The 25,678-nt window shown below is 42.9% G+C and overlaps 1 protein-coding gene across 1 annotated transcript in view; it reads right to left on the bottom strand.

Annotated features, from left to right (window-relative positions):
• Window positions 1-1,299: 1,299 nt before the first annotated feature.
• The window catches only part of PRDM2 (PR/SET domain 2), a 195,575-nt gene continuing 171,196 nt past the window's right edge, over window positions 1,300-25,678 (bottom strand). Inside the window, exons 9-10 of the mRNA XM_027859786.1 lie at window positions 4,793-4,947; window positions 1,300-2,874 (exon numbers count right to left, since the gene is read on the bottom strand). Coding sequence (XP_027715587.1) covers window positions 4,815-4,947 — 133 coding nt within the window. The 3' untranslated portion in view covers window positions 1,300-2,874; window positions 4,793-4,814. The remainder of the gene's footprint in view (window positions 2,875-4,792; window positions 4,948-25,678) is intronic.

Consider the following 25,678-nt stretch of genomic DNA (forward strand, 5'->3'; position numbering starts at 1 on the left):
ATCTCCCATTAATGTCTGCTCCTCACCCCCTATCAAAAGCTTTGTCCAACCAACCTGTTGATGCCTCCTTCCTCAGCCAACGTCCTCATTTCCTATTCATGATTCCCTTAAATTTCCCTGGCAATGCCCCCTTTTCAACCTCTCATCAACATCTACTCACCACCCTCCCTGTCAATGCCTCCATTGCCTTCCTCTTCCTTCCCAACCTCCCATCAATGAATGCTTCTCAAATACCCATCAGCAGATGTCTCCAACATCACCTACCAATGCTGCTTTCCCAGCCTTCCCTCACAATGCCCCCCCCTTTCCATGAATGTCTCCTTGAATTTCCCATATCAATCCCGCACATCCACCACTTCTGTCCATTTCCCAACCCTACCTTACAGGTGTGGCCTTCTCCCCCAGACAGGCTTGGTGGTTCCCTGGATGGCCCTGTAATTCTGAGAATGTATAGGAAGATGTGACTTCTGACGGGGGAGGGGAGGAGAAAAGACAGAGAGAGACAAACAGAGACAGTCAGAGAGAGAAAGGAGAAGAGAAAGGAAGAGAGAGGAGAAAGAGAGAGGGGGGAGGGAAGGGGAGAGAGAGAGCCACGGAGAGAGCACTAGTGAGCAAGAGGGGAGAGGGAAATAGAGCAAGAAGAAGCAAGCTTTGGATGTTGAAGAGCAAAAGGGAGATGAAGGCAACGGCTCAGCCCCAAGACCTTCTCTCTTCCCCTCTTGGAGTCGGAAGCTGCCTTCCAGGGGCCAGCTAGCCTAACCTCCCACCCAAGTCCAGAATTCCTACTGCGAGAAGCCGAGGCCAAGAGAAAAGGACTCTTTTCCACAAGGGCTTCCCCCCCAGGTGCATTTCAGTTTCGTTTGTTTTTATTGTTCATTTTCTTCACATGGCAGACAAACAACAGAGTCTTCAGCAATCTCACTCAACATTCAGAAGACCAGCACTGACCAGGAAACACCACTTTAAAAAAAAATCAGTTTTTTTTTTCATTTTTTCTCTTTTTCGTTATTGGGACACTCAGATTGGGAATCACATGAGGAGAGTGCTCAAAGATGACCAGTAAAATTTGACATGCAAAGAATGATTTCCCCTCACTTAGCAATCCCTACCCCCAACAATATTCATTATCACAGGGTAGAAGGAGAGACTCATGGGCTTTCAGCCACAGAACTCTTTCCCAGGAAACAGAAATACCTTGGGAATTGGAGGAGGGAACAGGGAAAGTTTTGTGAATTTGAACGATTGGGACAAAATTTTACCATGAGGATAAGAAAAACCCACAATTTCCATGCTAGAGGATTAATTTGGGGAGGAGAGTGAGGCTTCCATTTTATTAACCACTTAGAAAACTTTTCCATTGGGTGGGAAATGTACAAATTCTGACATTAAACTGTGATTCCGATTTTTTTTTCCTGCCCACATGAGGATTTATCTCCATGAGACCCTTCTCATGGACCCATCTCCATCACTTTACTGCAGCTGTTGATTAATTAAATAACACGAGTTATAAAACTTTAAAAATGGAGCATTTACAGTCAGGGACATAAATACATGCTCTTAAAATCATCTTCATACATATTTACAGAGTTGGGAGATTAAACCATGGTAGCCCAGAAGGAAAAAGAAAACATAAAACAAAACAAAACAAAAGAAAACCCAACGCCCCCCAATCACGTCATGTCAAGATTCTTGTACTTTGATAAATGTCCTTCAACTTTGGGTTTGATATATCAAGCCAAGAATATTTAACGGCACCAAAATGGTCCCAAGAGAGTCTTTCCACATGGCCTGCCTTCAAAGGCACAATGCCCGGGAACTTCATTGGACCGATTCAAAATTAGTTGATCTTAGTTCATCTATTTTTCCTAGGTGTGGAGGGATCTCCCACTTCCACCCCTACCCCATCAGGCTGTTCCTGACTTTGAAATTTCTCCCTTTTTTCTGTACTTCTAAATCTTTTTTTTTTTCAAGTTCATATGGTACTTGAAACTGAGAGCCTAAGCACTCCAGATGCCCATGACAGCATCAGAGTGGGGGACAGCAGCAGAGGTGAAAGCATCCCAGCCCACCTTCTCTGCCTTCCCTGGAGAAGCCAGGCCTGAAGGGAAGGACCAGCTTCCTTCCAAGATTCACCCAGGCCTGGAGGACTCCTCTACCCAGATTCAACAACACAGGCACTGATGGGAGTTTGAAATCTAGAGGGGTCTTACCCACCCAGTCAGAAGGGACTGAATGAAGACCCAACAAATCCTATTTTTTTAGGCAAGAAGGCTTTCTTCCTCCTCTCCCCTCCCAAGGGGTGGGGGGAGCCTCAGGTCACCAGGAGAATTTCACCAAGACTCCTTAAGCATCTCTGCCCGCTGTGGATTTCTGCAGAACTTGGAGAAAGAGAAGCTGGGACTGGGGGGATGGAGGGTGGGAAGCATCAATCCAGGAACCTTCTCCTGAAGATCCCCTTGGATGGGACGGAAGCTGGCCATAAGATTGAAGCCCGTCCAGGTAATGGCAATGGATGACTTTAGATGCAAAGACAGGGTCGGGGACTCTTGGAAAAAAATTGCATAGAAAGAGAGACCCAAACCTGGCCATGACCTTCTGCCATAGAACACGTCATGGGGTCATGATGTCTTTCCCCTTCAGCCCACCCGGGAAAGGAGACATTCCAATATCACCCTCGAAGGGACCCAGTGGAGTAAGTGACTATCATGTCCCCTTTGGGCTCAGGTCTCCTTTCTGAAGACAGAAATTCACACACAGAGACTCGTCTTTTTCTCTCTCTCTCTCTCTCTCAGGACCAAAGGACAGGAATAGCGCGTCATGCATGGCAGCCTTGGGGCCCCGTGGGCCTTGCTCATGCAGATGTCATCTCAGGAGCTGTGGAGGAGCAAAAAGGCACAACTGGGTTAGGATTCGTTTGCCTAGAGTGGGCTCTCACACCAGAGCGATTCTGCCTCTCTTCCAATCACACAAGCCCTTTTGGAGCACTCAACATCTAACACCCTTTGAGGCTCAGCTCAAGTTCCACCTTCTAGAAAAGGCCCTTCCTTGTCTTCCCAGGTGTCAGTGCTCTCCACCCCAGTGAAATTACTTTACACATATTGCTTATTTACTTATTGGCTTACATGTTGTTTTTCCTTATAGAATGTAAACTCCTCAAGGGCAGGGAAAGGTTTATTTTTGTTTGCCGATTCCTTGGCAGCTAGCTGCTTCAATGGATAGGGTCAGGAAGATGGGAATTCAAATCCGGCCTCAGACACTTAGTAACTGTGTGACCCTGGGCAAGTCATATAACCTGTCTGCCTCGGTTTCCTCAACTGTAAAATGGGGTTCACAATAGCAACTACCTGCCAGGACTATTACGAGGATCAAATAAGATGATAAAGCACTTTGCAATTCTTAAAGCACTATATATATATGCTCATCATTATTGTAACTAGCACCTAGTTGTTTTCTGTCCTTCATTTTCGAAGAGGACCAATGACCTCATGGGGTGATGTCTTGACTCCTGTGCAAACTGGATTTAAGTGAGGCAGAGCTGCACAAAGTCCTCAGCCTCACTCTCTCTTCCAGAGTCTTCAAAGTCCAGTGGCAGGACAAAAGTCAGGACGACTGGTGATGGCCCGGGATGCAGTAGATGACCTTGGCGTCTCTGATGTCTGACCAAGCTCTGAGTACTCCACAGAGCCTGCTTCAGCCACCTTCACTGCCATTGGAACAAAACTGCCCTCATCACCAGAGGACGTCTTCACGTGCTTGGGGTAGACATCCCAACCAAAGGGTTTGTGGACCATTACCCCAAACCTGGTTTGGCCCATCTGCTGTGAAGGTTTACCAGGGTATGGCCGCCGCTAGGAGCCACAGGTGAGAGAGGAATGCTAGGTGGATACCACAGGTGGGTGAGCAGCCCTGCAAAGTGCTCGGCAGCCCTCACACCAGAGGTGCCAGTTCTCCCTGAACAACCACACCTCACTAGCACCTGGTAAAGTGCCCACAAACAGTGGGCATTTAATATATGCTTGCTGAATGGATTGAATCCCTATCTCTGGCTGTACTCAAAGATTTTCTGCGTGTCAGGCTGCTGGGTTTTTCGTTTTAGGTCCCCGGGTATTCCTAGATCCAATTCTCCCCACAGAAGTCCCTACAAGATTCACAGCTCCATCCCTCCCCTCCCCCTAGCAACCACTCAGAATGGATGAAATTTAACTACTGTGCCACAGGAAATGATGAATATGAGGAATTCAGGGGCCCATGGGAAGATGTGATAAAATGACAGTGAGCAAAGTCAGCAGACTCTGAAAACCAGTATCGTCACAATGACTCCAACAAAGCTAACTGGTGATGAACTGGGAAAGACTGCAAGAGACTGGGGGTGGGGAGGTAATGGATACAGAACACAGTTTGTTCTTTCAAGCGGAGTCAAGGGGCTTCAAGGAAGGGTTCCATGGCAGAGACTGGGAAACCACCGGGAAAGAGGAGAGGTACAAGGATGGGACCCATGAATTCACTGGCACAAGGAGCCCCCCAGAAAGGGAGCTATCTCTAGCAGGGCACATCAGCACACTTTCTCCCACTCTTAGTGAGTCGCTGAGAGCACAGAGCGAGTAAGGGGATTTGCCCAGGATCACAGAGCCAATACGGGTCAGAGGCAGGATTTGAACCCAGGTCTTCCTGGTTTCAAGGTCGGCACTCCATCCATGTGCTGCCTTCTGAACTGGGAAATGACTGGAATGCAAAAACAAATGCATCAATGACACAAAATAAAATGTGATTCTGCCCCCATCGAGCCCTGTACCTGTTTCCCGGCAAAGAGACATTTATTCCTTTAGGAACGCTCCTTGAAGGTGGGCTCCTGGGGCTTGGGCTTGGGCCTGGGCCTGGGCCTTCTTACACTGCCTGGTGAGAGGCGTAGCTGAGAGAGGGCATCGAGAGGTCAAGCGGAGACTGTAACTGTATGGAGAGGGAGGGAGAAACACAACAGCTCACTTGCTTACAGAGGGGGATTGTGGGCATCTCACCAGCACTTGGAGTCCCAGGGCCCCACCAGCCTCCAAGAGCAGACCTGCACCCACACGGGGGGCAGGAACCTTGGAACTCGGCACTGCCCCGGCACGAGCTTGTCCTCCTTCAGCTGGGCTCATCTTTGGGGGGCAACAGATATCACTAGGATCTCGCCCACAGCCCAAAGTGGTCACGAGAGCAACAGGGCAGCCCACGACAAGTTTGACAAAAGATGCCCAGGGCAAATGATAGGAAACATCCCCCCAAAGCCATCCACTTTGTAAGACAAATGCAGTTATGAAGGGAGGGATGGAGATGTCTGGGCACAGGATATGCTTAGGGAGGCAAGAGGGAGAAGACTGACCATCCGGTAGCTTTTTATTTTATCTAACTTATCTTGAGAAGCAGTGGAGTGGAGTGGAGAGAGCCATCCTTGGGGCCAGGACAACTTGAGCTCAAGCCTTGCCTCTGAAACATGCTGGCTAAGTGACCCTGGACAAGTCTCTTAACTTCTCAGGTTAGACAGGCAACTCTCCAAGTCTATAAATGGCACAGAAGGTGCCAATGTGAATTGGTAGAAAGAAATAAGCATTTATTAAGCACCTACTATATATCACATGTGTATATGTGTATATACAAACACACATGTATACACATACATATGCACACATATATACACACATACAGACATGCATATATTATCTATAATATATATGTACATGTGTGCATATGCATGTGTATATATGTATATATGTGTGCATGCATGTATATGTATATGCGTGCGTGTATATATACACACACACATATCTACACACACACACACACACACACAGAGGTCACTGTGCCCTTTTACAAATATTATTTCATTTGATCCTCACAACAACCCTGGGAGGTAGGTGCTATTATCATCCCCATTTTGTAGTTAGAGAACCTGAGGCAGAGAAAAGGTAAGTAACTTGCTCAACATCAGGAAGTGTCTTAGGCCAGATTTGAACTTGGGTCTTCCCATTTCCAGGTCTGGCACTCTATGCACTATGGTGCCACCTAGCTGCCTCTAATTGCCGAGTTCCCTCAGCCCAGAGCTCTCTAAACCAATGAAATCACAGGTCCCCTTTCTCTATCCCTATTCTGACTAACCAGGTACTAAGCTCAGCTGTTTCCATGCTGCTAAATGAGTATAACTGCTAGTGACAACCTGCTAAATTTTAGTGCCCTGAAACAAAGCACTGGCAACCCCACCCTAGTTATAGCTCAGCCAGCTTATATTCCACTAGCCCAGTCTGACAATCTAGGATCATATTCACGTACATAACACACACACCAAATTTGGGGCCAGCCTGGTACTCTGAGCTTCCTAACACTGATAGTTCCTACCAAATCTAAGAAATTTTCTAGATACTCTGGCCCAGATCTCTAGGGGCTTCCTGGAAAATACATTACTCTCTGAAGTAGGACAGTAGTCAGACTAACTTGAATTCAAATCTGGTCTTGCTTACTAGTTGAGTGACCCTAGAAGTCACTTAAGTGCTTTGTGTCTCAGTTTCCTCATCTGTAAAATGGGAATAACAACACACCTACCTCCCAGGGTTGTTTTGAGGATCAGGCGAAATAATACTTGTAAATCACTTTGCAAACCTTAAAGTGCTATTTAAATGCTAGCTATTATTATTAATACTATGATTAACCCCCTTTCCTTTGTCCAGCTTCTACCCTAACACCAAGTGCCATTCTGTCTGTGCTCTGGGAGTTCTACACAAGAAGCTGTGGGTAGTGAAGTGCCCAGCATCGCAAAACATAAAAGTAAAAGAATGAGTGGGGACAGGGGAGGCCCTTTCAACTTTGAGATCTGGTAATTTATGAAAGAAGGTGTGGAGCATGGGTTCCTGGGAAGGGTGGGCTGGGGCCTGGGGGTCAGAAGGGGGAAGGCATCCTTGCTTTACCATCATGCCTGGGGCAAACCCTGTGGGTGGCAGGAAGCTGAGTTTAAAATCCGCATTCCATCCCAATACAGGACATACAGCTGTGGGCTGGTAAGGGCTCAACATAAACCAGCTCTCCAAAGAGAACATCAGTCTTAAACAGCATCCAGAACACAGTGTTCCCTGAGTTTTTCTGAACTATGTCTTTATAAATCTGAGCAACACTCAAGATCTGCTACTAGTTAGAGTCAAGGTCGGCCTAGGGCAAACTGCATTTGGCTTGAGTGAGACTCAAGTTAGATCCCAATATGGAAGTGGAAAGCCTTATCCATGCTCTCAGCACTGAGTCTGAACCCCGCAGCAGGCATGCTGAGCTGCCTGCCACCTCAATTCCATGAGAAGCGTGAATATTATGAAGTGAGATGGGGATCCTCAGTACCAGCACTTTGGGGCACCTGGATCAATATGCCAGTGATAACTGGCACCATGGATGAAGCATGACTTAGCTGGGTGATGCTTACACAACAGTCCGTGATTCTGCACCCATGATTCCTCACCCACTCCTCAACTCTGCCTCTTAAAACCCTATCACCTCTACATAGGAACTATCACCTCTATATAGTCCTAGACACTATGCCTTTTTCTCCATCTCTTACCTAATGATGCTCATGCCTGGAATGCTCTCTCTTCTCACCTCTGACTCCTGGTTTCCTTCACAACTCAGCTATAATCTCCCTTTCCTTCTGAGATGACCTTCTATTTATACAGTACATATCTTGTATATACATTATTTTTTCTGTGTTCTCTCCCCCACTAGAATCTAAACTCCTTCACAGCAGGTAACCTGTTTTTGCCCTTCTTAGTATGCCCACAACTTAGCACAGTGCCTGGCACATACAAAACATTTAATAAATGTTTATTGCCCCCTAACTCAGTCTAAATGTACATTAGGGTATGTTTTCCCTCACTCAGGAAGTTTCTCAGATAAGCATAGGGATGTAGTTCATATAAGACCTAACTTTCCCTCCAGTTCTCCTAAGGCACCCAAATTGAAAAATCCATCAGAATACTGACCCAAAACCCTAGTCGGATGTTCCCATTACACCCCCAAAGGAATATTTTTTCAGAAAGGCCAACACAGCTGTGTCCCACAAGATGGTACCCTTGCTTCTCAGCCCTCCAAGAAAGGTATAGTCGGGAAGCTAAAAGCACCTACAGGCACAGTCCATGGGAGAAAAAGACCAGATGCCACGGACAGGCTAAGCTCCTAAGATCTCTACTGTTGATATGGAGGCAATTCAGTCTCCTCTGGCCATTAACTAACCTACAAATAAAAAATTCAAATGGAAAGCCTAGGAGAGAACATGGTCACTCTCTTCAAGGGTTTGAAGGGCTAAGACAAGGAAGAGGTGTTTACCTTGTTCTGATCATTCAGCTTAGCCTCAGAGGGTAAAACTAGGGGTGGGGAGAAGAAGTGGATCTTACAAAGAGGCAAGTACAGTAATTGTCAAGTAAGGAAATATTTCCTAACTAAAGTGAAGATGTCTAAGACGTAGTGGGGTCCCCTCATGACCCTATGTATTAATACAATGTGAAGTAATCAGAACTGGGAAAATAATATCTGTAATGTCTCCAAAAGTGTAAATGGAGAGAGGAGGGGACAAAAGGAAAGAAAGAAGGAGGAAGAGAAGGAAGGAAGGAAGGAAGGAAGGAAGGAAGGAAGGAAGGAAGGAAGGAAGGAAGGAAGGAAGGAAGGAAGGAAGGAAGGAAGGAAGGAAGGAAGAAATTGAACACAGTATGTACTTACAATGACCAAGTTTGGACCCAGGGAAGAAAGAAGAGAAAGCACCTCCCCCCTTTTTTTAAGAGAGGGGGGACTCTGGGTGTGAAATGTTGTGCATGCCATCAGACAAGGTGGTTGAGTTGATTGGCTGAAATTTTTTCTATTTTTAATCTTTGTAACAAGGGAGGGTTTACTGGGGGAAGTGGTTCACTGGATGGGGGCAGGGATGGAAATAGCATGTTTGGAAATTAATATGACATAAAGGCAAAAAGACATCAGTAAAACTGAAAGAGGGAGCGGGGATAAGTGACAAAGGTTCAACAGGAGCTTTTTAATAGGAGCTCTTTTAGGATAAGAAGACCTCAGTTGGAAGGGACCTCAGAGTTCTGACCGTATCTAAGTCAGGATGCTTCTTGCCAGGATCCCCATGACATAGTCATCCAACTTTCACTTACAGATCTCCAGAGATGAGAAACTCATGACCTCTCAAGGCAGAGTCTTCCAGGTTTGAAATTCTGAATCCAAGAGGAAGTTTTTCATTACATGGAATCCGCTGGGGACAAGGTGAACAAGCCTAATTCCATTTCCACATGACAGCTCTTCAGAATTCGTTCACTTTAACTTGACAGAAAAGTCAAAGTGAAGAGTTGGGGGAACAGAACAAAGGGTAGACATATATACAATCAATTAGATGCCACTGTTCACTGAGGATGAATCAGGGATGGCATGGACATTGCTCTGAAGAGACAGAGCAGGTCAATTAGAAAATCAAATTTAATTTTCAAAACCTTCATCATGATGCTCAACTTTTCAGGCATCACAGTGTGGTGGGAAGAGCACTGGATTCAGCATCAGAAGACAGCTTCAGGTACTGACTCTATCGCTTGCTGAGTGACCCTGGGTAAGTCATGATCTCTTTGTGCCTCAGTCTCACCACCTGCTACCCCCCTCCCTAACACCTGTTCCCACTCTTTGGTCCAGTGATCGTTCTATTACCTCAGTCTGCCTCTCACATCTGGGAAAGGACAGAGCTGGAACTCAAACTCATTTAGATGTGACTATGCCCTTTCCCCTTTTCCATACTTCCCTTAGAGAAGTATAAGAGAGGCACTTGACCTTCCAGCAATGTACCTTAACCCATGAATTTATAGACATGTTTCCCTACCCTGAAATGCCTATGTGTGTATATATATATATATGTATGTATATATACATATACGTACATATATATACATACACATCTACATCTAAATCCTTCTCTCTCTCTCTCTCTCTATATATATATATATATAAATACATATATATATTTGTATATAGCTTCCTCTCTCAAGCATCCCCGGGATCTTCTTGGGGGCATACACCTGCTCCAGTCCCTCATATGTCCTTTGAGCACAGCCACGCACTCCAGTCAATCTTTGATTTGGGGCTTCACTGCCTCACTTCTCATTAGAGGGTTATCAGACCACTTGTAATTGAGTGAGACACATATGTGTATATGTATATGCACATACATACACATACACACACATATAAATATGTGTGTGTGTATGCAAAAGAGGTGGCTACCTACTTAATAAAGATTAGGAGGCTACAGAAAGTTGCCTGGCCCCAAATTTGCCCCATCATTGCCTCTCCACAATTTAACAGCAGTCTTTTTTCCAGTCACGTCATTTTCTCTGCTTCCCTTATCCTATATACATACACACATATACTTAGACACACATATATGTTGTGTATATATATATATACACACACATATAATGTGTGTATATATATATATATATGTATGTATGTATAAATTTTTTATACACATACCACCATTACCACTACTGGAAAAAAAGAAAAAGAAAAAATTCTTATAACAAATATGCATAGTCAAGCAAAACAAATTTGCACATTGGCCACTTTGAAACTTCTGTCTCTGTCTCCTTCTGGCCCGAGAGGGAAGATGAGGAGGGAGATGATCTACTTCATCAGAGGTCCTCTGGAACCATGGTTGGTCATTGAATTAATTAGGGCTTTTAGGTCTTTTAAAGTTGTTTGGTTTTCCAGGGTTGTCACTGTTTCAACTACTCCAGGATTTTACATACTAGCAGAGGAGATAACGTGAATAATAACTAAACTCCCATAAGATACGTACAGAGTAGATAAAACTCATCTCCAGGGGAAGGCACAGGCATCTGTCCTTAATATTGATGCCAGGCTAATCTTATCGATGCATAGATCACAGATAGTTCCTCTTCTGCTTAAAAAAATGTTAGTGGCTTCATAATAACCCCTGGAGTAGCTAGGAGACGCCAAAGTACATAAAGCACCAGGCCTGGAGTCAGGAAGACTCATCTTCCTCAGTTCAAATCTAACCTCATATACTTACTGGTTGTGTGACCCTAGGCAAGTCACTTAACCCTGTTTGCCTCAGTTTTCTCATCTGTAAAATGAGCTGGGGAAGGAAATAGCAAACTGTTCCAACATCTCTGCCAAGAAAACCCCAAATGGGGTCACGAAGAGTCAGACACTAAAAACAACTGAACCACAAAAACTAACCCCTGAGAAAATTTAAACTTTTTTACCTGGCATTGAAGACCCTCCACAAACTGGCACACGTACTTTTACACCCTGCCTTGTAATCTACGCTCCAGTGAAATTAAACTACCTTCTTTCCCCCTGCTGTCCTGCCTCCATGCTTTTTCTCACACAGCTCCCTATCTTTAGTGCCCATTCTCTCCTTTTTTACACCTGTTTAATTCCTAACCAACATCAAAAATCCAACATCAATGCCACTTCTTCCATGAGGTCCTGCTCCTTGCTGCCAACGATGACCTTATCCCTCTGAACTGTACACCTCCTTCCCTGTAGCATTACGTTCCGCAACTCTCTCATGCATTTAACCTGAAACTCTACCCTATAGTTATCTATGTCCTATCCTCCTATTAAACTTTAAACATTTATTTAAACATTTCATGGAGGAAGGGTTCACGTGTCTTATTTAAACTCGGTATTTCATTCGGGTACCTAGTACTGTGCTCAGTATAGAAAAGGCGCTATATAAATATTTGTTGCATTAAACTGGTACCTCAAATTCCCAGCATTACAGCCATTCTTTTGGGTTTGATTTTAGTGCAAAATGTCCGTTGGGAGGCCATCAAGTCCTACTGATAAATGAAGAGGAATCTCTTCTATGATATCCCTAACATGTCAGCCAGCCTCTGTCTGAAGACCTCCAAGAATGGGGAGCTCACTACTTCCTAGGGGAAGCCCATCCCACTTTCGGATAGCTCTAGTTGTGAGAAAGTTTTCCCTTATATGGATCTCAAACCTGGCTCTGTGTAACTTCCAGTCACTACTTCTAGATCTGTCTTCTAAGGCCAAGCATGACAAGGCTTATCCCTCTTTCTCCCTCTACAGAACAGTAGAAGGCTTCTCAAAATACAAATGTTGCCTGAATGGAGTAATACATTAATCTATCACTATCTGTCCCTACAAATTTAAGTTATCAGAATATGGGTTTACAGACTATCAAGGGTTAGAAGAACCTTAGAAAACCAAATATAAGAGCTGGGAATAGGATAGGGATGGAAAATGAACCTGGAATTCCATTAGAATAGGGAACTGGTATAGAGAAACACACACAGCTACTTTGAGTCTTGGCTCATGCTAAGCACTAGGGGCAAAAAAGTGGGGGGGGGGGAATGAGTGGGAAAACTATCCCTCTCCTCTAATTCTCTGATGCCTAAAGTGCTAATGAAGGAAGAGGAGGAACCTGTGAGGGGACCTTTGCAGATTGTCCTGACCTGCCAGCTGGAGGAGAATTATTGCATCAGCCCGACACACCCCTCATTGAGCAGGCAGGACACACTGTCCTAGGCATGTATGGGAAGGGTGACAGAGAAAGTGAGAGATGCATCCAAGACAAAAGAAATACAGCAAGTCCAATTACTGGCTGGGCTGGGGAGTGGAACATCATGCTCCATCAGCTGAGGGAGATGAGCTGATTTCAGGCTACTTGGAAAATGATAACAATTGTGAAATGCTGAAATGGGGAATAATTAATGCACTGTGACGCCTCATTTAGCCAGAGGCTATGTGCCCTACCATTGTAAGGAGAGCAAGGAAGCAAAGGGTAATGGGAAGAGCACAAGAGCCTGAATAAAAAGATATGGGTTTGAAAGGCTGTCCTGCTTCCTGCTGCTTTTGTGAACTCAAGACAAGCCCCTCTGGGTCCCAGTTTCCTCTCCTAGAAGAAATGAGAAAGCTGGACTAATGCAGAGAATTGCCAAATTGCAGAGAAGGGCCCTCAGAAGCCATCCCACCCAACCAGTTCTTGAAAAAGAATTCCCTTCTGCAACACAGCCAACAAGTGGTCACTCATTCTCTGCTCAAAGACATCCAAAGAGGAGAAGATGGCCTCTGAGCTGAGTTTGGAAGAAAGCCAGCGATTCTAAGAGGCAGAACCGGGGAGGAAGCTCATCACCAGCATGGGAGAGAGCAAATGCAAAGGCATGGACATGGAAAATGGAGCAGTATGCAGCAGGGTCAGAGAGCAGGACAGTATGGCAGAATCACACAGTGCATGGAGGGGAATAAAGTAGAAGAAGTTAGGAAAGGTGGGAAGAGTCAGGTGGTGAAGTGCTTCATATACCAAAAGAGTTTATGTTTGATCCTAGAACTAAAAGGGAGCCCCTGAAATATAACAAGTAGGGGGTGTGGGTCCGACCTGAGCTTTGGGCAGATCACTTCGTTGACTCTGGTATAAAATGGAGCACAGTGGGGACATAATTGAAGCAGAGAAACCAAACTGAAGGACTAGAAGAAACCTTAGGGACCATCTAATCCAACCAATCCAAAATCATGCTGAATGTTAGTGGAGGGATTAGTAATAGAACCTAGCTTTCTTACCTCTCAGTCTTACACTCTTCTTGACATTATCATTTCCCAAAAATGCAAAGTACATTTCACCACGTGTTTGTTTATTGCTAACCAGCATTTTATTTTTTTCCAATTACACGTATAGTTTACAACATTTATTTTTAATAAGATTTTGAGTTTCAAATTTTTTCTCCCACCTTCCCTCCCATTCCCCCTCCCCAAGATGGCAAGCAATCTGATATAGTTATACATGTGCAATCATGTAAACATGTCTGCACGCTAGTTGTGTTGTAAAAGAAACAGAACAAAAGGAAAGTCACAGAAAAGAGAGAAAATAGTATGCTTCTATCTGTATTCAGACTCCATAGTTCTTTCTCTGGATGTGGATAACATTTTCCATCACAAGCCTTGGAATTGTCTTGGATCATTGTATTGCTGAGAAAAGCTAAGTCAATCATAGTTGATCATCACACAATATTGCTGTTACTGTGTACTGTGTTCTCCTCATTCTGCTCATTTCACTCAGCATCAGTTCACATAAGTCTTTCCAGGTTTTTCTGAAACCTGCCTACTTATCATTTCTGATAGCACAATAGTATCCTATTACATTCATATACCACAATTTGTCCAGTCATTCCCCAATTGGTGAGCATTCTCTCAATTTCCAATTCTTTGCCACCAGAAAAAGAGCTGCTATAAATATTTTTTTGTACATAAAGGTCCTTTTCCCTTTTTTATGATCTCTTTGACAAACAGACCTAGCAGTGGTATTGTTGAATCAAAGGGTATGCACAATTTGATTGTCCTTTGGACATGGTTCCAAATTGCTCTCCAGAATCGTTGGATCACTTCACAATTCTACCAATAATGCATTGATGTCCCAATTTCCCCACATCTTCTCCAACATTTATCATTTTCCTTTTCTGTCATATTAGCCAATCTGATAGCTGTGAGGTGGTATCTCAGAGTTGTTTTAATTTGCATTTCTCTAATCAATAGTGATTTAGACCATTTTTTCATACAACTATAGACCATTTTTTCATACAACTATAGATAGCTTTAACTTCTTCTGAAAACTGTCTGTTCATATCCTTTGACCATTTAGCTTATCCCCATTATAGATAATGCTTGCTGATGGGTTTGGATAGATACTACTTATCATATAAAGGAAAGCTCCATTTATTCCTATACTCACTAGTGTTTTTAATAGAAATGGGTGCTGTATTTTGTCAAAAGCTTTTCCTGTATCTATTGAGATATCATATGATTTCTGTTGGTTTTGCTACTGGTATGGTTAATTATGCTAATAGTTTTCCCCACTATTGAACCAGCCCAATATTCCTGGTATAAATCCTACTTGGTCATAAATTGCTGTAATTTTGCTAATATTTTATTAAAAATTTTTACATCAATATTCATTAAGGAAATTGGTCTATAATTTTCTTTCTCTGTTTCAGTTCTTCCTGGTTTAGGTATCAGCACCATATTTGTGTCATAAAAGAAACTTGGTAGAATTCCTTCACCTATTTTTCCAAATAGTTTATACAGTACTAGAATTCATTGTTCTTTAAATGTTTGGTAGGATTCACTTGTAAATCCATCTAGCCCTGGAGATTTTTTTTTCTTATGGAGTTCATTGATGGTTCTAATTTTCTTTTTCTAAAATGGAGTTATTCAACTATTTTATTTCATCTTCTATTAATCTGGGCAATTTATATTTTTGTAAATATTCATCCATTTCATTTAGATTGTCAGATTTATTGGCATACAGTTGGGCAAAATAGCTCCTAATTATTGTTATAATTTCCTCTTCATTAGTGGTGAATGTACCCTTTCCATTTTTGATACTGGTAATTTGGTTTTCTTCTTTTTTTTTTAATCCAATTAACCAAAGATTTATTTATTTTGTTGATTTTTTTTCACAAACCAGCTCTTAGTTTTATTTATTAGTTCAACAGCTTTCTTACTTTCAATTTTATTAATCTCTCCTTTGATTTTCAGAATTTCTAATTTGGTATTGGGGATTTTTAATTTGTTCTTTTTCTAGCTTTTTAAATTACATGCCCAATTCATTAATCGGCTCTTTCTCTATTTTATTCATGTAAGCATTTAGAGATATAAAATTTCCCTTAAGTACTGCTTTGGTTGTGTCCTATAAATTTTGGTCTCATTGTCATTCTCTTTGATGAAATTATTGTTTCTATGATTTATTGTTTGACCCACTCATTCTTTAGGATTAGATTATATAATTTCCAATTAATTTTTAACCTAGCTTTCCATGGCCCTTTATTACATGTAATTTTTATTGCATCATGATCTGAAGAGGATGCATTTAATATTTCTGCTTTTCTGCATTTGATTGTGAAGTTTTATGTCCTAATACATGGTCATTTTTTGTGGGTGCCATATACCATTGAAGAAAAGATATATTCCTTTCTATCCCCATTCAATTTTCTTCAGAGATCTATCATCTCTAACTTTTCTAAAATTCTGTTCACCTCCTTCTTTCTTGTTTATTTTGTGGTTAGATTTATCTAGTTCTGAGAGAGGGAGGTTGAGGTCCCCCACTAATATAGTTTTGCTGTCTATTTCTTTCTGTAACTCACTTAACTTATCCACTAGGAATTTGGATGCTACACCACTTGGTGCACATATGTTTAGTATTGATATTACATCATTGTCTATGGTACCTTTTAGCAAGATGTAATTTCCTTCCTTATCTCTTTTAATTATAACTATTTTTGCTTTTGCTTTATCCAAGATCAGGACTGCCCCTGCTTTTTTTTTTTTTTTACTTCAGCTGAAGCATAATATATTCTGTCCCAGACTTGTACCTTTACTCTGTGTGTATCTCTCTGCTTCAAATGTGTGTTGCTTTTTTTTTTAACAACATAATGTAGGATTCTGATTTTTAATCCACTTTGCTATTTGCTTTCATTTTATGGGAGAATTCATTCCATTCACATTCACAGTTATGATTACTGTGTATTTCACTTCATCCTATTCCCTTTTTTTATACTTTTCTCTCTTCTTTCACCTTGACCCTCCTCACTAGTGTTTTGCTTCACCACCTTTTTCTTTTGCACCACCTACCCCAATCTGCCCTCCCTGCTCTCAGTCCTCCTCCCTTTTCTTTTCCCTTTCCTTTCCTACTTCCCTATAGGGTAAGATAGATCTCTCTACCCAAATAAATGTGTATGTTATTCCCTCTTTGAGCCAAATCCAATAACAGCAAGTTTAAACAATGCTCACTGCCTCCCTTCTTTCACTCTACTGGAACAGGTCTTTTATACTTCTTCATGTGATATAATTTACCCCATTCTGCCTCCCCCTTTTCTCTTCTCCCAGTACAATACTTTTTTTCACCCCTTAATTTTTTTGATCACATCAAAGTCAACTTATACCCACATCCTCTGTCTAAGTACACTCCCTCTAACTGCCCTAATAGAGATACAGTTAAGAATTACAAGTATCATCTTCCCATGTAGGGATGTAAACAGTTTGACCTTATTGACTACTGTGTTTTTATTTTTTTCCTGTTTACCTTTTCATGCTTCTCTTGAGTCTTGTATTTGAAGATTGAATTTTCTGTTCAGCTCTGGTCATTTCATCAGTAAAGTTTGAAAGTCCTCTGTTTCATTGAATATTCATCTTTTCTCATGAAAGATTATGCTCAATTTTGCTGGGTACTTGATTCTTGGTTGTAATCCAAGCTCTTTTGCCTTCCAGAATATCATATTCCAAACCCTCTGATCCTTTAATGTAGAAGCTGCTTAGCCCTGTGTAATCCTGACTGTGGCTCCTTGATATTTGAATTGTTTTTTCTGGGTGCTTGCAGTATTTTCTCCTTGACCTGATAGTTTTGAAATCTGGCTACAATATTCCTTGGAATTTTCATTTTGGGATGTCTTTCAGGAGGTGATTGGTGGATTCTTTCAATGATTATTTTACCTTCTGGTTCTAGGCTATCAAGGCAGTTTTCCTTGACAATTTCTTGAAAGATGCTGTCCAGGCTCTTTTTTTTTTTTATCATGGTTTTCAGGTAGTCCAATAATTTTTAAATTATCTCTCCTGGATCTATTTTCCAGGTCAGTTGTTTTATCAATGAGGTATTTTACATTTTCTTCTATTTTTTCATTCTTTTGATTTTGTTTGACTACTTCTTGATGTCTCAGAGAATCATTAGCTTCTATTTGCCCAATTTTAATTTTTAAGAAATTATTTTCTTCAGTTAGCTTTTGTTCTTCCTTTTCCATTTGGCCAATTTCACTTTTAAAGGAGTTTTTTTTTCTTTGGTGGATTTTTTTCGCATTTGGCCACTTCTATTTTTTAAAGAATTGTTTGCTTTGGTCAACTTTTGTGCTCCCTTTTCCAAATTGTTGACTCTTTTCATAATTCTCTTGCATAACTTCTCATTTCTTTTCCCAATTTTTCTTCTACCTCTCTTACTTGATTTTTAAAATCTTTTTTGAGCTCTTCCAAGAGGATTTTTTGAGTTTGAGATCAATTCGCATTCCTCCTTGAGACTTCACATGTAGGCAGTTTGACACTGTTGTCCTCTTCTGAGTTTGTTTTGATCTTCCCTGTTGCCCTAATGGCTTTCCATGGTCAGGGACATTTTTTGTTTTTTGCTCATTTTTTAAAGCTGAACTCTGTTCCTGGGATATAAGGGGGCACTGTTCCAAGCTTGTTGCACTGGGGGCCAAGGGCCTTGTCACTGGCTTTCTGTGCTGGGGCTTCTGGGGCTGGTGGCTTGACCACTCTGCTAAAGTGGCCCAGCTTAGTCACCCCTTTTGTGCCTTGGGTTCCAGGGCTGGCAGTTAGCCTGCTGCACTGGAGCTAGAGGCTTCACAGCTGGCTTGCTGTGCCACTAGTCTCCTGAGCCAGAACCATGGGACCTCAGTTGCTGATCTGCGTTGTGTCTAAAAGCCTCCTGCTTACTTGCCTGGACACTGCCTGCGCTGTGCTGTGTTCACCTTTTACCCAAGTGATACAGACTTTTCCTGAAGTCCTTCTAAGTTATCTTGGGCTGGAAAACTGTTTCATTCTACCTTTTTGTGGATTCTGTCATCCCAAAATTCTTTTAGAGGCTTGATTTAATGTTTTGTTTTGTTTTTTCCCCTGAGGGAAACTTGGGGAGAGCTCAGGCAACTTCCTGGCTTCTCTCCACCATCTTGGCTCAGCCCCCTCATCAAATATTTATTAAGGGCTTATTATATCCTAGGCACCAGGGATACAAAGATAAATAAAGTCCTTGCCCTCAAGGGGTTGATATTCTGCTAAATGGTAGAATGAAGAGATCAATGAATTCAAACAAAGGACCTGGGTTCCTATCCTGTTGCCTACCAGTCAAATGATCCCGGGCAAGTCACTTTGTCTTCTGGCTTCAGTTTCCCCATCTATACAATGAAGGGATGCAAATATATGGGCTTTAAGCCCTCTTTCACCTCTAATTCTTAGGATCCTATAATAATAAGTGTTTTCCTTTTTCTCATTTTTATCCCCACCACTTACACAGTGCTAGGCACATAGTAATAATTTTTTTATAATATCTTTAAAAATGTTTTTTAATTAAGTGAGACATTTATGTGTTATACATTGAAATAGACTCAAGAAGTTGGGAAGTGGGGTTTTTTTGGGGGGGGGAAGGGAGGAAAGGAAGGACTAACCAGGTTCAAGGGGAAGGAGTTAATAAGGTCATTGAAAACAATTCCATAGGGAGATAAGACAACCTGAGTGAGAAGTCTTAATGGGCACAGAGCCAGACCCCAAGGATTCTGCTGGGTCCCCTTAAGGATTTAATTGGGGGTTTGTTTAGTTTGCTGAAGATTTTGCCATTGACTTTAATTAACCTCAAGGGGGCTCTGGAGCACAGCACTACAGAAAGGTTATCCTGGTCACTGAAGCATAGAATGTCAGAGCTTGGAGAGACCTTAGAACAGAATGTCAGAGCTCAGAAGGCCCTTAAAAGAGAGAATATTAGAGCTGGCAGGGAGGGACCTCAGAACTTAGATTGTCAGAGCCAGAAGAGATGGTGGGATATGGAATGTCAGAGCTGGGGGGGGCCTTAGAACACACAACATCAAAGCTGGATGGGGTTTCGAAACAGACTGTCAGAAGTGGGGGGAAGGGATCTCAGAACAAAGGCTTACAAAATGCTTTTCTCCATGCAGTCCTCTGAATACAGATGTAAAGCAGATAGCACAAGCATTACTATTCCTATTTTACAAAGGATAAAACCCAGTCTTCAAAGTTAAAGTAATTGTCCAAGGTCAGAGTCAGTATTTAAACCTGGGTCCCCCGACTCCAAGTTTGATGGCCTTTCCAGTGCACGTGCCTTGGAACTGGCTGTCTCCTATGCCTGCAATGTCCTCCCTCCTTGCCTCTGTTTCTTTAAATCTCCAAATTCCTTGAAAGCTTAGTTCAAATACTATCTCCTACATGGGCCCTTTCCTGTTTTTCTGGGTGCTAATGCCTCCTCCCTAAATTACTTCATCTTTAATTTGCATAAATCTTGGATATATTTATACATATGCATAGGATTTGTACATAGAATTACAGAATCACAAAACTAGAGCTTTGAAGGAACCTCATCTAGTCCAACAGCCAATAAGCACTGACAGCTTACTAGGTGCCAGTGAAATAGGCCCTGTCCTCAAGGAGCTTACATTCCTATGCAAGAGACAATATGTACACATAAGAACAGACAGGAAGTAGACAAAATGAATGCAGTACAAGGTAGTTTGGAGAGTGTTGGGGATGGCAGGAAAGGCTTCTTGAAGAAGGTGGTACTTGAACTGAAGGAAACCAGGGATAGATGTGAAAACCAGAAGTAAAGACAAAAAGGAAGTGCATTCCCAGGACGGGGAACAACCAAGGCAAAAACGTGGAAGTGTGCCATGGAGAATTTCACACAGGAGAGACAAGAAGGTCAGTGTAATTGTACCATAGAGTTCATGGAAGGGAATCAGTATAAAAAGACTAGAAAGGTAGGAAGTTATGAAGATACTTAACTGAGAATTTATATTGCATCCTAGAGGCAATAGGGAGCCAGTGATGAGAAAAGGGATGCTTTAGGAAAATCACTTTGGCAGCTGTATGGAAGATGGGTTGGGCTAGGAAAAGACTTGAGGCTGGGAGACCAATTAGGAGACTACTGCAAGAGATGATGAACTGGGATGGTGGCTGTGTGAGTGGAGAAGACAGGATGTATATGGGAGAGGGAGAAAAGACAAGTTTTGGCAACTGACTGGATATGTGGAGGGAATGACAGTGAGTTGAGGGTGGTGATGAGGTTACAAACCTGGGTGACTGAGGAAAGTGAGGCCCAGAGAGGTAAAGTCACAATCTATGTCATCTGAATCCAGAGTCATTATACTACATTGCCTTCCAAATACATGGTCCCTTCCTATAGAATAAAAGCTCCCAAACCGCAGAGCATTTCATTTTTGTCTTTGCAAAATCACTTTTCAGAAGACCTACCACAGTGCCCGGAACACAGTGGGTGTTTAATAAAGGCTGATTAATTGAGTGATTTCCATTTTTTTCATATCACATAGAATGAATCCTTTCCACGGACCTGGAGGGGACCTTAATATTCACCTGATCCAACCAACTTTACTTAGGCATGTCACTTAACCTTACAGCCTTAGTCTTATTTTCTATAAAATAATACTTGTACATCTGTTTTCGTTCTGAGACTAACAGTTGCTGATCTGTTCCTGAAATAGCAAGCTGTGGGTGTGAGGGAAGGGTGCCTGGAAGAGGTTGATTCCTCTAAATACCCTATTGGTCTGTCCTTCAGACCCTCAGCTAAGCTCCTCCCAACCTCCACCCTTTCCATTCTGGGAAGATCCTCCAACAATTCTCAGCTCTAGCTTTGCAACATCAATGTTCTCCAAAGGGATTGTACAAATCTTGTAGGGGGTGTGATTTAATTTTAATTCTATATATGTTCTGGGCTCTTTATGGAAGGAGAAGAAGATATAAAGGCAGAGGTGGGGTATGGGCCAGTGAAAATGTGTCAAACCTCCAGAGAGCACCAAATTAGGTAATGCATTCTCCTATCTTGCCACTAGAGGGCCTACTGGTCAGTGACAGGCCATTTCTGAGCAAGGGAATGAAACTCTCAAACGTAAACAAGCCTGAGTAGCCTCCCCAGGAGACTGAACGAAAAAAAAAAAAAGCCTTAGTGCTCATTGAATCCACCCCCAGCTTTTATAGAAGAGGAAATTGGGGCCCAGAGAGGGGAGGGAACTTGCCCACGGTCGGATAGCTAGCTGGTGGACTCCGGAGCCAGGATCCTTTCTTTCCATTGGCTCCATCTAGTCTAACCCATACCTCTACAGGAATCCATTCTACCACAGCCCCCAAAGGCATTTTCCAGACTCTGCGTGACCACCTCCAGTGAGGGAAAACCCACTGCCTCCCAACACAGCCTGTTTTCCTATGGGACCGCTCTGACTGTGACAATATTTGCCCTAATATCTAACAAAATTCTTGCCTCTCTGCTACTTACTCCTACTGCTCCTAGTTCTGACCTCTGGGGCCAGCCAGAACAAAGCTAGTCTCTTCCTACGGACTAGTTCAAGCGTTTGAAGACATCAGTTGTGTCCCCCAAATCTTCCCTTCTCCAGGCTAATGCTGATTAAACAAAGCTAAACGATGACTTGTAACTGTCTTTCAGTATCTGTAGGGTTATTACAAAATGCTAAGCAGAAGTCTAATCCCTCCTCTGATACTTGAAGATTTCATCTGGATAAATATCCTGAGTCTGATTCTTTTGTGACAGAGTATAGCAATCTTTAGTGTTTCAATTAATCTCCTCCAGAAGCTCTCTAGCTTGTCAGTGCTCCCAAGCTGCCCGGCCCACAAATGAGTATCACGTTCCAGGTGAGGTCCGACTACGGCTGAGACGAGTGAGTCTACCACCTCCTGAATTCTGAAAAGCCCCATTGTTTCTCTTAAGGTAGCCTATAGCTGTTGTAGCTTCCACCTAACACCACTGACTTGCAGTGAGTTGTCACTCCACTAAGATGCCAGGATCTTCTATTCACACCCTATTATCTAACTGTGACTCCCTAAAGCTAAACTTGTTGTTAAACCCAATTGTGAGACCATACATGGATCTCTATTCAATTTTTGGTGGAGTACAGACAACATTCATGGGCAGGTAGGTGGCACAGTGGATAGAGTGTCAGGCTTGGAGTCAGGAAGACCTGAGTTCAAATCTGGCCTCAGAAACTTACTAGCTGTGTGACCCTGAGCAAGTCACTTCACCCTATTTGCCTCAGTTTCCTCATCTGTAAAATGAGCTGGAGAAGGAAATGGCAAACCACTCCAGTACCTTTGCCAAGAAAACCCCAAATGGGGTCACAAAGAGTCGGACATGACTGAAACATCTGAACAAAGAACACTGAATTTGGAGTCAGAGTACCTAGGTTCAGATCCTAGATCTGTTATTTAATAGCTGCAAGGTCGCTTCTCTTTGGTCCCGTGTTCTCATTTGTAAAAAGAGACTCTTCAACCACAACGGGGTTTCTGAAACTTTTCTGTTCTTTGGGACCCCTTGGGCATTCCCCGTGTGTGGGGAAACTTAGAGACCTCTTCTCAGAAGAGTATTTTTAAATGCATAAAATAAAATAGAGAAGAGTACAAGGGAAATCAATAACGTTGAAATGAAGACGTCATTTTTTCCTGTCTGGTTTCCCATAGTCTCTAAAATCTATGCAGAGGTTCCTTCAGTCTCTAAGATCCCTTCCAGTTCTAAACCTCACCCTATGACTCAGTCTATTGTTTAAGTTTATCGGAGTCTTTTTGGATCTTGATTGTAATATTCGACATGCCAACAGCAGCTATGCAACAAAATCTGGGGTTTGGAGAGAGTAAAAGAATAAGGGGAAGGACTCCAATAATGTAATTGAAAATTACAGTATAAAGCAGCTGAACACAGATTACCAGCAAGGAACAACATTGGTTCTGAAGAAATGAGGATGAAACATACATTCCCCTCTTCTCAGCAAAAAGGCGGAAGACTAAGGGTGTGGAATATTACATATATACTCAGGAGTTCTGCTGATTGCTTTCCCTTAACTGTTCTATGTTCCAAGGGAGGGTACACATATGCTCATTTATAGCAGGGGGAATTAGGAAATTATTGTGATGTTTACCCAAAAAGGGCATTTTTGGGTTTTTTTGTTTGTTTGTTTGTTTTTTGAAGAATGAAGGGGAAAGACAGTACCCAGAGGCCACATATACAAAGTCTCTGCTGGTCCCATTGTGACCATGTCCTCCTCCAAGGCATACAAACTTGGTGACCCTGCCTCCATGGCTAAAAAGCTGGTGGTTTCCAAAGCAATGTGAATACAGCCCAATGACTTAGCCTCTTCTTAGGAGTGAACCCTCCAAGATAACCAAACAATGGGCCCCTTCTCAGGCTGCCCAAGCCTGCTCCCACTCGCAGGTGAGATATGTGGCCTCCTGATATTACATCATCTCTCCACTGATGGACCCTATTACAGGGGCCATTGTTCACCTGTACCTGTTCTGCTCGAACTGTAAGGTCCTAGAGCACAACAACCTGGCAAAATGCTGGCCTTGGAGAAATTGAAGGAGCTCGGGGAAAGCTAGGCCTGGCATGTGGTTACCCCAGGAAACTCCACGAGGTGCAGAGGGAGACAGACAACTCAACTAAGAATAGCTAAATAACAAGAGAAGTTGTCTCTCCAACAGGAGGCAGAATAGGGGAGAGGGATGGGACCAGTGATTTCATTTGCGTAGAGAACTCCCAGATAAAGAAAGTTCCTCTCTCAATGGGGGTCGGTGCTTTCTCTGCTCCTTATAGGCTGAGAGAGCTGCCTAGAACACCAGGTCACACAGTCACTGTGTGTCAGAGGCGGTACCTGTGTCTCTACGGCCACAGTGACCTCCCACAGGCGGGGTAATCGTATGGTCATAGAAATATCAGCTAGAAAGGATAATTAGGGCCAGCCTACCCTCTTACATAAGAACATACTGAAGCCCAGGACCTGCCAGCGGTCACAAGAGAATGTGGCTGTATAGAGAGAGAGAGAGAGAGAGAGAGAGAGAGAGAGAGAGAGAGAGAGAGAGAGAGAGAGAGAGAGAGAGAGAGAGAGAGTGTGTGTGTGTGTGTGTGTGTAGGAGTTACGGCAGTGCAGTAGATAAAGCAAGCCTTGAAGTCATGAAGACCTGGGTTCAAATCCTGCCTCTGCCATGTAGCATCACAGGCTTTGAGACCACCTAGTCCCACCCCCTTGTTTTACAGTTGAGGAAACTAAGACCCACAGAGGTTTAGTGACTCGCCCAGGGTCACATAACCAGAAAGCATACACGTTCAGAATTCAAAGCTCCTTGTTCCAAGCTCTGCCTCTGGCTCTACTACCTACATGAACCCGGGAAAATCACTTAACCTTCCCAGCCAATTCCAGCCCCCTCTACACTCCAAGTAACCATAGGATTCCATTATAATCATAATCAGAACTTAGAACACAGAATGTCAGAGCTGGGAGGGCCCTTAGAAGACAGAATGTCAGAGCTGGAAGGGTTTCAGAACAGAGAATGTCAGAGCTGGAAAGGTAGAACGTAGAATGTGATTGCTGGGAGGGTCTTTAGAACACAGAATGTCAGAATTGGAAGAGTTTCAGAATAGAGAATGTCAGAGCTGGGAGGGTTTCAGAACAGAGAATGTCAGAGCTAGAAGGGTAGAACATAGAATGTGATTGCTGGGAGGGTCTTAAGAACACAGAATGTCAGAATTGGAAGAGTGCGTAGAGAATGTCAGAGCTGGGAGGGCCCTTAGAACACAGAATGTCACAGCTGGGAGGGGCCTTAGAACACAGAATGTCAGAGCTGGGAAGGGCCTTAGAATGGAATGTCAGAGCTGGGAGGGCCCTCAGAACACAGAATGTCAGAATTGGAAGAGTTTCAGAATAGAGAATGTCAGAGCTGGAAGGGTTTCAGAACAGAGAATGTCAGAGCTAGAAGGGTAGAAAACAGAATGTGATTGCTGGGAGGGTCTTTAGAACACAGAATTCAGAATTGGAAGAGTTTCAGAATATAGAATGTCAGAGCTGGGAGAGGCCTTAGAACACAG

The sequence above is a fragment of the Vombatus ursinus genome, unplaced genomic scaffold (assembly GCF_900497805.2).
Source record: "Vombatus ursinus unplaced genomic scaffold, bare-nosed wombat genome assembly UNPS02014172.1, whole genome shotgun sequence".
NCBI lineage: Eukaryota > Metazoa > Chordata > Mammalia > Diprotodontia > Vombatidae > Vombatus > Vombatus ursinus.